This window comes from Oryzias latipes, chromosome 18 (genome assembly GCF_053564925.1).
Source record: "Oryzias latipes strain Hd-rR chromosome 18, Olatipes_Hd-rR_3.1".
Lineage (NCBI taxonomy): Eukaryota > Metazoa > Chordata > Actinopteri > Beloniformes > Adrianichthyidae > Oryzias > Oryzias latipes.
The window spans coordinates 8,777,752-8,794,367 of record NC_136254.1 but is presented as its reverse complement, the minus strand read 5'-3'; the positions used below and the strand labels follow the sequence as shown (position 1 = coordinate 8,794,367).

The window sequence follows — 16,616 nt, the reverse complement described above, 5'->3', positions numbered from 1 at the left end:
AAGGCGGAGACACTTTTGTGATTGGCTACTTCTTTACTTAGACATGAGCAGCAGCACCCTAACTACATCGGTCGAAGATGTTTCAGCGAACGTGACGGCGCGATGCCCACTCCTCAACACTAGGGGGAGTGTGCACCTCAACACATCCACAGCGTTACCAGAAATTGGGCAGTTTTGGTTCTAAATTTGCGGACAAAAGTGGTTTTGGGCGAGTGTGGATAATTCAGGTGATTTTGTGGTCGGTTCTGCAATTTTCATCTTCTCGTGAACATCTAGTAGTGGTCTAAGTTAGGCTGAGTGGTCGTTGGAGTTCCACAAAACTTCTATGAACTCTATGAGTTCATTAAACTTCTATGAGTTCATTAAACACACCATGCCGCATGTGGGAGGAGCTAGCAGCCAACGCTTTAGCCTGATAGCCACTTGGAGCTGTACCTGTGTTTATCTCACTTAAAATGCATGGATGCACAATCAATGCACATGGAGAATGTTAAGAGATCAGGTTTATTTATTTTGAATAGTTCCACATGATAACAATGTTTCCATGTTTGAGTTCATGAGATCATCCCAGAGAGGCTCTGTTTCAGGTCCTGCAGTCAAACTACGTCAAAATTACGTGTAAATCAGAGAGCCCGGCGCAAAAGTGTCTGTGTGTGTGTGTGAGCGCAATTTAATGGTCTGTTGTTCAGTTCGCCAGAAAAGTAATAATAAAAAAGTATATCCAAAGTATAGAGACTGAATCTTTTCATAACCCGCTCTGGAAGCATCTGAACGGGGAAGTGAACCCCAAATCAAACCCCGGATCTCCGCTTCGTTTTACAACCAAAAAGAGAAAATTTTGCAGGAAAAGTTCAACATTTTCCCCGAGAGGGGAAAAAAAACAGAGGACCTGATTTATAATCATTGTCTCAATGAAAATAGAAAAAATATCATGAGGTTCAGGAGGCCCGACAGGCTTGTTCCGCTATCCGCTGCTGCCTGCTCTGACTCTCTGTCGGTCCGCCAGCTCGCCTCCTCCTGCGAGCCGACATAAGGCACGATGACGTCAGACTGGATCTGTGAGCTCAGACAGCAGAGCTGGTATGGCATGGCTTGCCATAGAGCTGTTACCTGCAGAGCAAAGGAGAGCTGAGTGAATGACGTGACAGTCAGGAGTGTTTCACGGGGAACTTGGACACGTGGACAACCGGAGCTCCTTTGGTCCACACAAACCCTCAAACTACAAAAACAGAGTCGTCCATGTTTGCACATTTTGCTGCAGACAGTTTGTATCAAATGTCAGCAAAGCCGCGCGGATATCGCCGAAATATGTCATCTCTCTGACTGGCGCACCGCTGAGCGGGTATCGAGGAATAAGAGTCGATTTCCATGGATGAGCCAATGAGCGTTTAGATCCCGCCCACTTTCACTGATTGACAGAAAGACCCATTCTCCTGAAAAAGCTCTTCATGAAATAAATAAGCCATTATGAAAAACAGTAACATGAAATAAAAACAAAGCTACTTTGGAAAATATTGATTTTGAAATCCAAGGTTTTGAAAAAAGAAGTAGAATTATAATAATATTCCACATGATTAAAAATGAATATTTTAAAATGCTGTTTTAAATAATGAACAGGTTTTTAAAGCAACATGAAATATATTGAATAATATAATGGCTAATTTAAAATCTGTGTGCAGGTTTTTCACAATTTCATGATCTTTTTTATATTTATGAGATATTTATTGGTTGATTGTGTATTTGCATGAGGTCATATTTATTTATTGAATTAAATATTTATTCATTTAATTATGAACAGTATAGGACTCCATAGAAACCAGCCGCAGCACATGGAAAATTCTCAGCACCCTGTACTTTCTTGCACAGGGTTTACGAGGCAGAAGCCCAGGGGCCTTAATGGTGTTGAGGTGCAAACAGAAACTCTCTACACTCTTAATGAGCTTGGTTTGGCTAACTATGATACTTCAACACCAAACACCTTTCAATCGCAATGTGTTATAATACCACTTCAAGAGTGGATATTAACTCTGATTTGTTTAAGTCTGAAATTTCAATTCTCCAGTTTTTATTTGTTTACATTACCTCCCTCTAGCTTGCAACCCCTCACAACCTCAAGCTAACATTAGTGCTACAACAAAAAATGGCGACCAATATTGGAGTGATGTAGTTTTGAGCCAGATGACAGCTCAGACTAGGAGAACCTAGATGATAATGGATCCAATTGTATGCAAGTGGAAGCATCAGAATGGATCGGAGCAGTGAGACTTTGGCCCGCCCATTTCATTTTTTACGTCACAACTAAGAACTTAATCATTTTTTTCATCTGCTCCTAATTCATCGTAATTTTGAAAAATAAATACTCAGAAACACAGTTTTAATCATTACTTATTTTATATGTGTGTTCCTTCAAGAGTAAAGAAGCGACAAGAACATGTTAAAAACACCAAAAACGTGAATTTTATTGGAGTGGGTCTTAACAGTGTTTTATACATCAGTGCATTTGCCTGTGAGTGATTTTCTAAAGTAAACCGCTGTGCCACTCAGCACTCCATGTCAAGCGATATATGCTGGCCCCCACCTGTTCCAATCATGGATTGGAGGTTGCAGTTGGAGCTGCCAGGACAGGAGCTCGAGAAAGACCAAAGATGAGTGAGAAGGATGCAGAGGAGAAGGTTAGATGGAGTGGGATGGCTTGCCAAAAAGCAAAGACAAAGAAGGGTCAGAACCAAAAAGGTTCAGAAAAATAAAACTTGCTAACATTTATGTAAACCTTTCTGCTTCAGTTTTGGTACTTTTATGTCAGAATTTACAGTAAACAAATGTGCTAAATGTGTCAAAGCCCCATTGTTTAATAGGATTCATGTGGATGCTGGAGTCTGTGCAGCTAGTGTTGGGCAAAGGCGGGGTAAACACAACCCAACACATTGATGCATAGGTATAATTTAGAGTATCAACCCACCTTATGCTTTTGAGCTGTAGGAGGAAGCCAGAGTGCCTGGAGAAACCTGCAACAAAGATGATCATGGTAATTTTTTCTACAAGCATGCTGGAGCCGTCAGGTTGTAGTGACATCAGTGTACAGCTATTTTATGATGAATTCAGAACATTTTGGATAAAAAGTAATGTGATCATATTCACATGAAAGTGCAGCATGGTGACCTGCCTGACATTTGTCATAAAAGGTTTAATATTAAAAAAATGAGGCTGAAAATTAAAATGAATGGCTACTATAAAAGCTGGCGAGTAAGTTTATTGGTTTAGAGACTAGCATTGAGACACTAAAACGACCAGAATAAAGTTTAGATACAATTAAAAATGCTTTGCTCATGTGATAATAATAAAACTCATGATGAATTAATTTTTCCCCAAAGAAAAACTATTTTAAACTGAAAGGTGTTTGTCTTTATGACCTTGGTGCAAGCTGTGAAGCAAAACCAACATAACCTTAACAGATCGGAACCTCATCTGAAATTCATAGATACTTTACATGCAGCCTCACTTGACACCAACCTTTGGTACTGTTGAGCTGCCAGGAAACCACAAGCTGGTCTTATTCCTTTAAAGCAAGACCCAAAGTTTCCAGCAGCGGAAACTTGTTTACCTCAGATCTCAAAACAAAAAGTCAGACTAAAAGTGGATTTTTGAGAAGGCACGTGCTTCTAGTGTGTTTCTGCTGTTTTTTTATGGTGCATAGGTCAATGGGCGATTCTGAGCATGCCCAGATGCCAGACATTTCCAAAACACTGAACTTTTACCAAGGACAACAAGTGGCAGGAGAAGAAGCACCGGTTAAAAGGCTTCTGCGATTATTTAAAGGACAAGATTTAACAACCTGGCAGATTTGTGTATTTTATTTATTTAACCTTTATTTATCCAGGTATGAGAGATAAAGAATAACATTCTTTTTTACAACTGTAGCCTGACAAAAGGCAAGGCCTTTTTGCAGAAAGGAAGGGAAGAGGTTAGAAGAACAAGAAAAAATATACTAGAAAAACCAGAAGAAAAAACACAATCTAGAAATATAAAACCCTAAAATCATTGCACTGTGTGACATCCAGAAAGAGTGGAATGAGGTGGAGGAACAGCTTCAAAAAAACCCACATTCTGATGCCTTGAGAGATGGGCTATAAATGTCAAATTCCGAATTCTGAACCTGGGCCAAAGGGAGAAACATCTCAACTGGGCCCAGAAAAAGAAGGAAGGAATGGACTATAGGAAAGTGGTCCAAAGTCCTGTTTTCTGATGAAAGTAAAGTGTGCTATTTATTTGGGAGTCAAAGTCCAAGGGTTTGGAGGAAGACTGAGAAGCAGAATCCAACCTGCTTGAGGTCCAGAGTGAAATCTCCACAGTCAGTCATTATTTTTGCTGCAGTGTCCAACACTGGTGTTGGGAAACTCTCTTCAATCCAAAATCCCTGCAAATGTCTAAAAGAATGTTCTAGAGCAGTGTTTTTCAACCAGTGTGCCGCGGCACACTAGTGTGCCGTGGGAGATGGTCAAGTGTGCCGTGGAAAATTGCCCTCATTAACTGATCTAAAAACATTTCCCATCTCCAGGATTTCAGCTCTGTGTTCATCCAAACAGGCCCTGATAAAACACTGAGGAGTTAGGAATATAAAATCGTAAGATCGTAAAATACTTTTTCTTTGCGTTTATTTTATTTTATTTTATTAAAGACATTTTGATAAGAATGACCGTACCGCGATTCAGCTGCAGCTCCGGCTGTATTTGGGAAAAGTCCCGTCCCTTTGACTGTCTCCACCAATCAGTCTTGAGGGGCTTAATCACATGTCATCAGTCTGACCAATCAGAAGTGGTTAAAGTCTTCACTTCCTTGTCCCGATTTAGCTCGTAAAGTCGCTCAGTTCCAACAGAAATACCAGCTAAAGCTCGTCTTTTGCGCTGTAGCTTTCCACAGAATCCGGTATCAGACCGTGGAACAAGTGAACAAAACAATGAAGCTCCGAAAACCGATCTCCGGCCGTTTTATGCACTACATCTCCCATGATGCATTGGGTTGTGAGAGTGACAGGGCACGAGGAGATCTGTCGTTAGACGTCTTGAAACCAACGAACACACATCAAACTATTTTTAAATCTTCTAACTTAAATTTTATTGAATCTTTTAGAAAAAAACAGCTGCAGTTTCCAGCTTTTTCTGCAACAATTATCTCAAAAATGCATGTGAGATTGTGGAGGGGCTGTAGATCAATACAGACTATGAGTTTATCCTTCTTTTTTTAAATTTTTGGATGCTGGTGTGCCGCGGATTTTTTTTAAGGTTAAAGTGTGCCGTGGCTCAGAAAAGGTTGAAAAACACTGTTCTAGAGGACTTCATGAATCCCTCTGCTGAGGATCTGGTATTAGATTCTAAAAGACGTTTTATTTTGAAAAATGCTGGATTCTTTCCACCACATCACATTGACGTATGTCAAGTTGCTCTCTCACGGTTCAAAAATCCCTCCCCCACTTTCCAAATGAAACAAAAGCTAATTGGCCCGTTGATACTGTTATGACCCTGGACCATGTTGATGTGTTCCTGGTGCCCAACCTTTTTCTCCTTCTCCTCCACAGGTGCAGCTGCTTGAACATCTGATGATGGAAATAAAAGATCCAGCTTAAAAGCTCTTCACCCTTTCTCCCTCTGGTCCTCCTTATGCATCAGGGGTTTTGCTGCAGCGCTGCTCTGAGACATCAAGCTTCACATTGCCTTTTCCCTGCATGCACTCGTTCAGTCTGGGTCTGTTGGTCTGCTTTATACTCCATCCACAAACACTCTCACACCCATACAGCACCTTTTAGTACAAGGCTACTGCACCCACAGTGCAAGAAGGAGCGCTACCGCAGGTCTTTCCTCCCAACAGCCGTCAGACTGTACAACACACTGTTAAAGTGACACACTACGGGACCCACGGTGTTTTTCTTTATTCACCCATATGTCTATGAAGACTCATTCCCCCAGGTTGATCAAATCAAAGTAGTGGGTTTACCAGCTGAAAGAGATGACCAGTTTGGGGAAGGAGTCGCTGGCTCCCCAACCCCCAGCTGAGGACAAAGGACTCTTAACGACCCGAAGCCATGTAGGCTAAGTGGACAATACCATCCAGTTTCAGGTCTGACTCCTCCCCCATGAATGCATATATACCAGCTCTTTTACCAGCTATTTCAGAATTGACAAAATCACCTCTTTTCTTTTTTTTCACCTCTTTTCTTTTGGAAAAGAGGTGAAACGTCTTATAACTTTAAAAAAGTCAACTGTAACAATACTGAGTTGAGGCAGGTTTCGTCATTGGCTGCAAACAGGAAATCTTTGAAGCAGTGATGAAGAGGAGGTCACTGAACAAGCTTTTATCCATTATGGATAACCCAGATTATCCTCTTCACCCTATTCTGGACAAACAGCAGAGATTCTTCTCTAAGAGGCTCAGACAGCTCCGCTCAAACTGTCCAGAACCAGAAATCCTCCCCACTGAATACTATAACACTGTACAATAACACACAGGGTAACAGATAACTTTTGCACATTTTTGTCTGTACTGATTGTAAATAGTTTTTAAATCACACCACCTTGTTGTTTACATTTATTTTGTTTTATACCATGGTACGGGTGAATACTCGATTCTGATTGGCTGCTGGGTGTGCATTAAAAAGTGATTTATGCTGGGTTAAAACAACCTGCAACATTATAACAATTCAAAAAGGAAAGAAAGACAAACAGACAAAGGTACCTTTGATGAGGAGAACGAACAGAGAATCATGCCCAGTAACAATCTCTCTCCGTCGCCTCCCCTTTTATTAAGTTTGTCAGGTTTCCCTAATTTACATATGCGCTGAGCTTTAAGGAGGGGGAATAAGAAGGCACAGCTGCAGCAGGATTATAAAACATTAATTACGATATGTCTATCTTTTGCAGCCTTCTCACATCATCTTCGGGCCTACAAAGCCTTTTCACATGGATAACTAACACAGAGCGTCCTTCGATTCATTCTAGACACAGCTAACACAGGTTCCCAGGAGAATGCTGGAGAGAAACAAATAGATAATCGCCTTCTCCAAAGGTGTCACCTCCACCTTCCTGTGAAACAGATTTGGACACAGACACTTCTGCAAACATGATTATATCACCTTTATATAGCTAGGTCATGCATAAATAAGCAAATATGAGAGAACTTATACACATTATTCCAACAATATACCATAGGATAACCGCATGGTGAAAAAATAATTTCTGGTTACTTAGCATAAATTTATTTGTATCACTGCGCCAGCTTCTTTAAAACCACCTTTTGCTTCATAATTTGGACAAAAACAAGCGGTAAGAGGTGAAATTTCTCTCTGAACTGATGCTTTATTCAACCCATTGGAAAGATCAGCATATATACGTCGCCGAATCTTGACTGCAGCGGTGGTGCAGCTGTGGTGCAGTGCGACGCAGACTATTTGTACCAAATAGTCTGCTTTTTGTAAAATAAAGCAATCAAAATCGGGGGAAAAAAACAAGAATTAAGGACTAAAAACCGGTTAATATGTATTGCTTTTGTAAGTGACCACGGTATAAGCGGGTTAATGGCCTTCGAAATGTGCGTTATTACTTTTAATGCTTCCGGCTTCCACGGCGTGTGTTAAAAAGTAATAACGCACACTTCGTCTGCCATTAACCCTTGCTTATATTATTCTATTTTGTTTTTATGATTACAACGCACAAATTTCCCATGTGTGAGATCAATAAAGTATTTCTGATTCTGATAAATCAGGGTAGTGATGGTTACTTTAACTGTTCTTTTTCAGGCTCTTTATGTTGAATATAGACACGGATGAGGTGAGCTCAGACAATACTATCTCTTCCTGTCACTTCTCACATTCTCAAGCCGTTTCAGATTCTTATCATGATCATTCAAAACCACCAGAGCCTTGTGTGAGTCCCCCAATCAAACATGTGGTTTGGTTCTAAGATATGTAGACTAACAGCATTTGAAATAAAAAAAGAACAGATCTTTATTCAAACAGAACTGTAAGTTTGTCTTCTGACAGAATACATCACACAAGTCTCCAACTGTCTGCTTTCTGCAGGTCGTCCACTTCTTCTGGATTTTGAAAACTTAAGAGCAGCAGAGTTTGGGTCAGAAGAGTCTTGAGTCTGAAATACAGATATTGGGAATTAAAAACTAACAGTAGAAAACGAATGAAGAACCATGGACTAAAAACAAAAAGCTCACCTTCAGGCTGTCCGTGTGCAGATTTTCCTTTGCTTAAACATGGAATATAAAGGCCATATGTCAAGTTTAAGTACAAATCTACACATTGAAAATGTGAAAATTTGCCTTAGAATTTCTTACTTATCATACCTGCACAATGATGTTCAAAAATAACAACCAAACCAAGAGCACCAAAAATGAAAAACGACATCAGAACAGCCAGAATCACAGTCAGAAGGCTAGTATATGGATGTTTCATGAAAACTGTAGAGTCTGTAAAGTCAGAAAAATATCACAATGTTCTGTTATGCATGACATTTTTCTATAATAGGTCTTTTTGTAGCTGTCTTCAGCCCTCAGATAATGAAAGCCAAACCAGTGAATGTTTAAAAGACTAAGGCATGATCTATGAAAAGACCTAAAGATTCAGAGATGTTTGTGATTTAGATGATGTTCAGAGGATCACAGCAATAAAAAAAGCATTTTATGAGGAGCAGGAAGCTTACTGCACAACTCTCCCTTCGCTTCATCATTGGGCTCATCATCGCCTGTAAAGAAAAGACATAAAGGAAGTTCATGAATTCAAAAGCAGAAATATATCAGAGAATCATGATCTTACCTTTAATGATCAGTTGTGTTACATCTCCAATGACTGTATGTCTGTTTCTGTAGAATCCACAGAAGTACAGCCCAGAGTCAGACTCGTCCACTCCACTGATTTTCAGAGACACAGAGCTGCTGTTGGAATTCATTTCAAATTTTCCACCATCAAATCCATCACAGAAGGAAGGATCACCATCAACACCAAACATGGAGGAGATACAGCTGACTTTGGAGCTTTTGACCACTCTGAACCAGTCAGTCTGTTGTCTGTTTTTGGTGAAATCAGAGCAGAGCAGACTGACGTTTTCTCCAGACTGGACCTCCACAGTCTTAGACTCACAGAAGCAGCCTGAAGCAGACAGCAGACACTACCTCACTGAAAATAATGATTCTTCCTTCAAAAGTCTGTTCATGAAAGAACAGCAACTTCTTCTGCCGCAGAGTTCATCAGATTACTTACTGCGGCTGCAGAGAAGAAAAGTTGTTACTACGATGAGGCTCCTCATTCTGTCTTAAACAGGAATTTACTATCAAGACACTTTATAGTCAAGAGGGCGTTTCCGCTGGGCGGCGTATTTTATAATCTTCAACGTATCAAATGAGCATGTGAAAGAAGACGAATGCAGTATGGAAAGTTTTGAAGTGATCTTTGATTTTTCCCTCCTGCTGACTTTGCGCTTTATATTCTCTATTAGAAATCCTCCGTCCTTCATGTGAAGTCTGCTGCTGCTGTCAGAGCTGTTTCAGACAAACTGTTGCCTCAGTCTTCATTTTCAAAATCACAAGAGAATGTTATCACCAACTCTTTGAAATCTGAACCACGGATGCTCCTTTTTTTTCAATCCTGCTGATGCCCTCTTGTTTGAACTGCCCCCTTTGCACCACAAACTTATAACACACATAAGCTTCTTGTGTCATCAAACCAGTTATTTGCTTAAAATCTGTCTAGAAAATTTTAAATGTAAATGTTAGGTAATAAAGTGCAGCATTACAGTTTGAGGCTGTTATGTAGGGTTGCTGCATTTTACATGCAATCACCTCTGGCAGCTTTTTCTAAGGGAAGCAGTCACAACAGCACGCTAATACTGCTTTCAGAAAGGAACTGGATACTCCCATTATCTCTCTTTGAATGTGCAAGGACATCACCAATTTTAACTTTTTTTTCCCCACATAGTGTCCTTTGCTCCTGGGTTAAGCAGGATCCCAGAGTCTGGAAACAGGTGAGGGTTCATAATCAGGTTTTCCAGTCAAAGAGAGGGGCCTGCAGAGGACCATTAGAGCTTCTGTTCCACAGCATAACGCAGAGCTCTGTGCAGGCCAGTCAAGTTCATCAACACCAGACTCTGTCATCCATGTCTTGGTGGACCTTGCTTTGTACACTGGTTAGAAGAGGAAGGGCCCCGCTCCAAACTGTTCCCACAAGGATGGGAGAATGGAATTGTCCAAAATGTTTTGGTGTTCAGAAGCATTCAATTTTCCCTGTAACCCTTGTGCTATCCTAGGCACTTTAACATTGGGAGTTGGGTCATCTAGACCCACTAGACACTAGACAGTGCGCTGAACCTTTTTTCTTCAATGATTTGTGATCTACACTGGTGTCCATGGATTACATGAAATCTTTCCACCTTTATACACCTTTGTCATGATAGGAAGAACACGTCAAAGTAAGGGTGGGGTCATCTAATATAGCACAGGGGATACTGGAACTGAGGGGCCAAGGCCAAGTCCTGAAAAACAACCCCACACCCCAATTCCTCCTGCACCAAATTTCACTCTAGGCATAATGCAGTCCATTTATTCTGGCAACCTCCAAACCTGGACTTGTCCATCAGATTTCCAGATGTAAATGCAATTCATCACTTAAGAGAATGTGTTTCCTCTGCTTTAAAGTCCAGTGGCGGCACGCTCTACACCACTGCATCCAACGCTTTGCATTGCACTTGGTGATGTTTAACTTGGATGCAGCTGCTCGGCCATGGAAACTCATTCCATGAAGCTCTGTGTGTTCTGTACTTGGGCTAATCTGAAGGTCACATAAAGTTTAGAGCCCTGTAGCAATTGACTGTGCAGAGAGTCGGTGACCTCTTTGCACTATGGGCTTCAGCATCCGCTGACCCCTCTCTGTCAGTTTATGTGGTGGCTGAGTTGCTGTTCCCAAACTTTTGGCGGGATTCGTTTCACAGGAGGCATCCTATTACAGTTCCACATTGGAATTCACTGAGCTTCTGAGAGCGTCCCATTCTTTCACAAATGTTTGTAAATGTGCCTGAGAGCTTGATTTGAAACACCTGTGGCCAGGTCAAGTGACACCTGGATGGGTGGGCGAATACTTTTGGTAATATAGTGTAGCATGTGAGCTCCCATGCATCATTGTTGTGTGTGTTTCCATTCCACCTAGAGCAGGGGTCGGGAACCTTTTTGGCCAAGAGAGCCATAAACGCCACATATTTTGAAATGTAATTTTGAAAGAGCCATACAATAATGTAGTGTCCCTTCCCCACACTGAGGCACGGAGACTTAACCTCTTTTAAAGTTCTTTATTCCGATTACTGCAGACCGCAACAAACGCCGTTCAATTCATTCAGCAACTCCTGAATCTCTCCCGCCGACACGAGAGCGCTTCTCCCAACTTTATATTCCCCTGCTCCCGCTGCAGCCCTCCCATTTCCCTTATTCGGCCCATAGCTGAACCCCATTGGTCCAAACTACCTAACAACAGGCTGAGCGACAGAACTGAGAGCCAATCAGATCTCTGCTTGACGCGTTCAATGAACTCCAGAACTTTTAACGCGGCCCAACAGCCATCCAACTCAGTCCGCGACAATTTGTTTAAAACTAAATATACAAATGAATGTGTGCATTTGATTTAATTTCAACATTTTTAAAGTACAATAAGTCTGTGGATTCTTTTTTAATAACATTGTTATTCTGTTGCTAATAAATGATGAGTATTTCTCGTGGTAGTTTTGCTGATGGTCTAGTCTGGTTGATACGTGGTGAGTTTCTGCTTCGTTCAGGCGTTGAGACTTTAAACGTGATCGTAGGTCTGACTGTTCTGTAGATGTGACAAAGACTGATCACATGCAGACGGGGAGCCAAACACACACTCACACGCCACAGTGAGTGACAGGCAGCGGGTTTTACGTTTTTACAATCCCTGCGCGATTCACCTGCTGCCTGTCCCCACAACCCCTCACCCCCACCCTCTGCTTTCTCCCTCACACATCCCGTCCCCGCATCTGCGCGCTCTTTCTCAGAGACGGGAGCGTGCAGTTTTAGGCACGTCAATTCACAGGTTTCCAGGTGGTACAAACTCTGTGAAATAATAGATAATAGTAACTGATAGCGCTGGCGCAGATTTCTCTCTCTAAGCACTGCTACTACTGCGCGCCTCTGGCATCGCATCGCGCCCGACAAGGACTGGTCTAATGAAAAAAAAAAACTATAATTAAAGATTTGTCTGCGAGCCACATGTGACCATCAAAAGAGCCATATATGGCTCGCGAGCCATAGGTTCCCGACCCCTGACCTAGAGCAAATGCAGTGGCAGCCTGTAACTCTATCAATAACACCTTGTCCGCTCTACAAACCCAGTACCCTGAAGCATTTATTCACAAATGCAGCCTTCCGTCAATATTTATGCTTCGCTAACAGAGAAAAAAGAACATTATCTGCTGTACACGAATCTTAAGGAAGCATACTTAGTCAGTCCGCTACCCCCCCTTGATAAATTTGACCACAACATGGCACATCTGCAGCCTAAATATATACCTGACTGTAAGCAGGCAAACTACAACAGTTTGACAATTCAGGCAGTGGTCTACAGAAGCAGAAAAGTCCCTGAAAGACCGTTTTGCCACCACAGACTGGAGTGTGTCGATGGGCTCAGACGGGGAGAACATCAAGGTGGCTCTGGTGTTCTTGACTGACTATTTAAAAGTATGTGTTGACATGGTGGTCCCTGTCATGTCTGTAAAGTGCATTCCCAACAATGGATTACTAAAGGGGGCAAAGCCATCCTGAACAGGCAATAACAAGCATTCAGAAGTAAGGATAAAAACTTGATGAAGGAGGTGGAGAGTGAATTTAAAACAGTTCTGAAAGAGTCTAAGACAGAGTACATCAAAATGTTGGAAAGAAAGCTGATGAAGAACAAAATGCATGAGGTCTAGTAGGGCATGAAGGCAATCACTGGCCGAAACACAGTAGTAGAGAGTTTTAAGTTTGTGGACACAGAGAGAGCTGATAAGATAAATACTTTTGTAAATCATTTCAGCCCCTCCTCAATATTTGCAGCTCTCAACAGTTAGCTCCCACATCACCGGATCATTATGATCAACCTGTTTTTTTTTAATCCTCCTTCTCATCTGTCCTCTACAGCAGATCGTCTTGTTTCCAACACCCTCCCAAGCCCCATCTTTCAGTGTGGACCAGGTGTGGAAGGAGCTACAGAGACTACATGCCGGGATGGCCTTTGGTCCCGACCAAGTGTCGACAAGGCTACTGAAAACATTCTGCAGAATTAAGTGTTCCACTTCTACAGGTCTTACTCCGACTGGGGAACGTTCCATCACTCTGGAAATATCCTGCTTGATTCCTGATCCAAGAAAAGTCTGGCACGAGATCCTAATCACTAAACTGTAGGCCAGTTGCTCTTACTTCCCATGTAATGAAAAACTTTGAGTGACTGGTCCTGTGGATTGTTCGACCACATGATAGGGTTGTTTAGAAATTCTGCTGCTGATTACTTTGATCAAGTGTGTTTAGCCAACAAGCAGCTTTAATGGCAGGTTAGTTCCAAAACGTTTTGGACACCAGCCCTCGATGCCTGGAGTTTGAGACCTGTCTTAAAAGAAGGCACAAATCATTGGGCAGGGCTTTGTTTCATCATGATTCTTTTAATCTGTTACAATTCAAATTATTCCATGAAGACCAGATTATTCTGATCATGTAATATTAATCATAAAGTGACCAGGTTGTTTCTGTGTGGAGTTTGCATGTTCTCCCCATGCATGCTTGCATTTTCTGCTGGCACTCTAGTTTCCTCCCACAGGCCAAGAGCATTCATAAGTTACTTGGTGAATTCTAAATTGTCCCTAAATGTGAGCATGTGTGGTGTGTATGTGTGTATGTAGCCTTGCAACTGACTGGTGACTTGTCCAGGATGTACCCTGCATTTGTCCAAAAGCAGCTGGGCTGGCTCAACTGACTGTATGTCAAACAGGGCAAAGTTAGTGTGACCGTACACATAGAAAATGTGTTTCTTCCAGTACCAATTCAGTAGTAATTTCTCCTGAAATGGACATCTATATGTTGGAATCAGAAATAGTCAACTTTCAACATGAAACACTTGTATTTGTGCACCCGATTGGCCAGTTTATGACTTAAATAACTTGCACTACTGAAAATAACAACAATAATGATATTAAACTGGCATTTGCAAGAAGGCAACAGAGCAAGAATGGTTTTTCTGACAAATATAATGATTGAGTAATAGCTTTTTTTTCTCTGTAGACGTGTATTGGATGCTGGCTTCTTTGAACGCCAGGGATAGCTGTCACACATAAAGGCTTGGCACCAGCAGCTCCGTAACCCTGAAAGGGATTCTGAAAATGTATGGATGGCATAAAGTGATCATGAGATTACTTGGAATGGTATCCAGTGTAATTCCTGTACTGAGAAAGCAAATGTGGAGGTACAAGGAGGACAACTCCCTCTTAAATGGAATATTAGGAAGAAACCTAGAATCAGACTCGGGTCAGGGTGACTTTCTGAAGGCTCTGAGAGGACCAGAAAGATAAAGATCTAAAATACTGGAACATGTTTAAGAAGACAGACATCACATTAGTAACTACACGCACTTACGTATCATGTGCACAACCTGTGCAGGCGGCATTCACACACAGTGGGTGCCAGGACTTGCACCTTTCTAATGACTAGAATGTGGTGTTAAGAGCGCAATAGGAGTTCAACAGCATCATATGTCATATGCGTCAACCTTACTTAACCATTCACTTACCACATGCGCAGTAATGGTGCATTCCATTTGCATCACATCCTTGGAGTTGTCCGTACGAAGCTCAATGGAACTACAATAAAGACCTGCGCTCCCATTTAGATGGAACAGATCCCTTTTTTGACACCTCCACAGGCCCAGACAACCCAAAATCCTGCAGCTTCTGTATAGACCCCCCCCCTACATTTTGCATTCTTCCATTTTGACTAAGGCTTTACCACTATTGTGTTCCTGATTGAAATGATTATTGAGGACTCGTGTCACTGCAGCACAAAATCCTTAAAACATTCATTCTTACGTCATCATATGAAAATGAAAAAAAAAATCACATAAACACACAATAATTCGTAATTACAGTTTTATAAGGAAAACAAAACAAAAACACAACCCTGTCAAACCACCTCCATTGTAATATTCTTTTTTGTTTTTAAAAGGGCATATTGACATGTAAAAAATATTTTGAAAAATTGGACAAACAGTAGTGGATTTATGCAAAACATCAGTCAAAACATCTGTTGTTTCTTTCCTACGGAGCCAGAGTCCTGACATTAAGATATTAAAATATATCTTGTTCCCACAGATTAATATCTTATTCCAACAGATTATTATCTCGTTCGCACGAAATACTATTCCGTTCCCACAAGACACTATTGCGGGTAAAAATAAAAGCAAGAATGGTCGATCTGTTATTGTCTCGATGAAAATCTGAAAAATATCATATTAAGTTGGCTGCTTCGCCGCATATACCTATTAGCTCCTAGCATAATTAGCCTAGCCTAATATAAATAGCCTTCGAATGTAAAGCGACTGACTGCTGAAGAGTATGTTAATAAAAAACAAGTCCTAAATATATTTATTCCTATTTGACCCTAAACTACAATATCAGCTGTCTGTCTGTCAACCGACCAGCCAGTTGCCCAAATGCCGGCATACAAGCAAAGAGCTCTGCGGCGGAGCTAGTAGTAGCCTAGCAGGAGCTATACTATGATGACAAAGCACCCTAGGTATAAATCTTATGATATTTATCTTATATTCATTGAGACAGTAATAAAGTGATCATTTTTGTTTTTCATGGTTCTTTCTTAATAATAATAATAATAATAATAATAATCCATTTTATTTAAAGCGCCTTTCAAGGAACCCAAGGACACTTTACAAAACAAAGGTTAAAAAAAAGCACAATAAAAATAATAAATAAAATTAAAAGTGAATCAGGATGGGAAGGCAGAAATGAACAGATGGGTTTTGAGTTTAGATCTGAAAGTAGCAAGAGAGTCTATGTTACGGAGATCAGGAGGGAGGGAATTCCAGAGTTTGGGAGCCGAGCAGCTGAAGGCTCGGCTTCCCATGGTGACGAGTCGGGCCGGAGGGACAGAGAGCTGAACAGAGGAGGAGGAGCGAAGAGAACGAGAGGGGGTTTTAATATGGATGAGGTCGGAGAGATAAGGAGGAGCCAGGTTATGGAAGGCCTTAAAGGTGAACAGGAGGAGTTTGAATTGGATTCTGGAGGTTATGGGGAGCCAGAGAAGCTGATGAAGAACCGGGGTGATATGACTGAAGGAGGGGGTTCTGGAGATGATTCGGGCAGCTGAGTTCTGGACCAATTGGAGCTTATTGAGGGTTTTTTGGGGGAGGCCAAAGAGGAGAGAATTACAATAATCTAAACGGGAAGTGACCAGACTGTGAACCAGGATAGAAGCAGAGGGGACAGTGAGGGAGAAGCGTAGACGATTAATGTTACGTAGATGGAAATGGGCTGACCGTGTAATGTTATTGATGTGGGACTGAAAAGATAGTGAGCTAT

At 41.4% G+C, this 16,616-nt stretch overlaps 1 protein-coding gene and 1 long non-coding RNA gene across 2 annotated transcripts in view; both read right to left on the bottom strand.

Annotated features, from left to right (window-relative positions):
- LOC144987372 (uncharacterized) overlaps positions 1-11,884 on the bottom strand; it is a 215,991-nt gene extending 204,107 nt beyond the window's left edge. Inside the window, exon 1 of the long non-coding RNA XR_013651254.1 lies at positions 11,191-11,884. This is a non-coding gene — a long non-coding RNA (uncharacterized LOC144987372). The remainder of the gene's footprint in view (positions 1-11,190) is intronic.
- On the bottom strand, positions 6,726-9,411 carry LOC110013540 (uncharacterized). The gene is made up of 6 exons (XM_078936316.1): positions 9,257-9,411; positions 8,813-9,145; positions 8,700-8,741; positions 8,344-8,466; positions 8,215-8,246; positions 6,726-8,135 (listed from the first exon to the last, which is right to left on the bottom strand). The coding sequence occupies exons 1-6, from the start codon at positions 9,300-9,302 to the stop codon at positions 7,998-8,000; spliced, it is 714 nt and encodes a 237-aa protein (XP_078792442.1). The 5' UTR covers positions 9,303-9,411; the 3' UTR covers positions 6,726-7,997.
- Positions 11,885-16,616: the final 4,732 nt, after the last annotated feature.

Bases quoted from the DNA above. Each gene is read 5' to 3' on its own strand.
- LOC110013540 (XM_078936316.1), bottom strand. From the start codon at position 9,302: ATGAGGAGCCTCATCGTAGTAACAACTTTTCTTCTCTGCAGCCGCA. The intron at 9,146-9,256 runs GTAAGTAATCTG...TGTCTGCTTCAG, and splicing joins TTTTCTTCTCTGCAGCCGCA to GCTGCTTCTGTGAGTCTAAG. The intron at 8,136-8,214 runs GTGAGCTTTTTG...TCTGTATTTCAG, and splicing joins TGCACACGGACAGCCTGAAG to ACTCAAGACTCTTCTGACCC.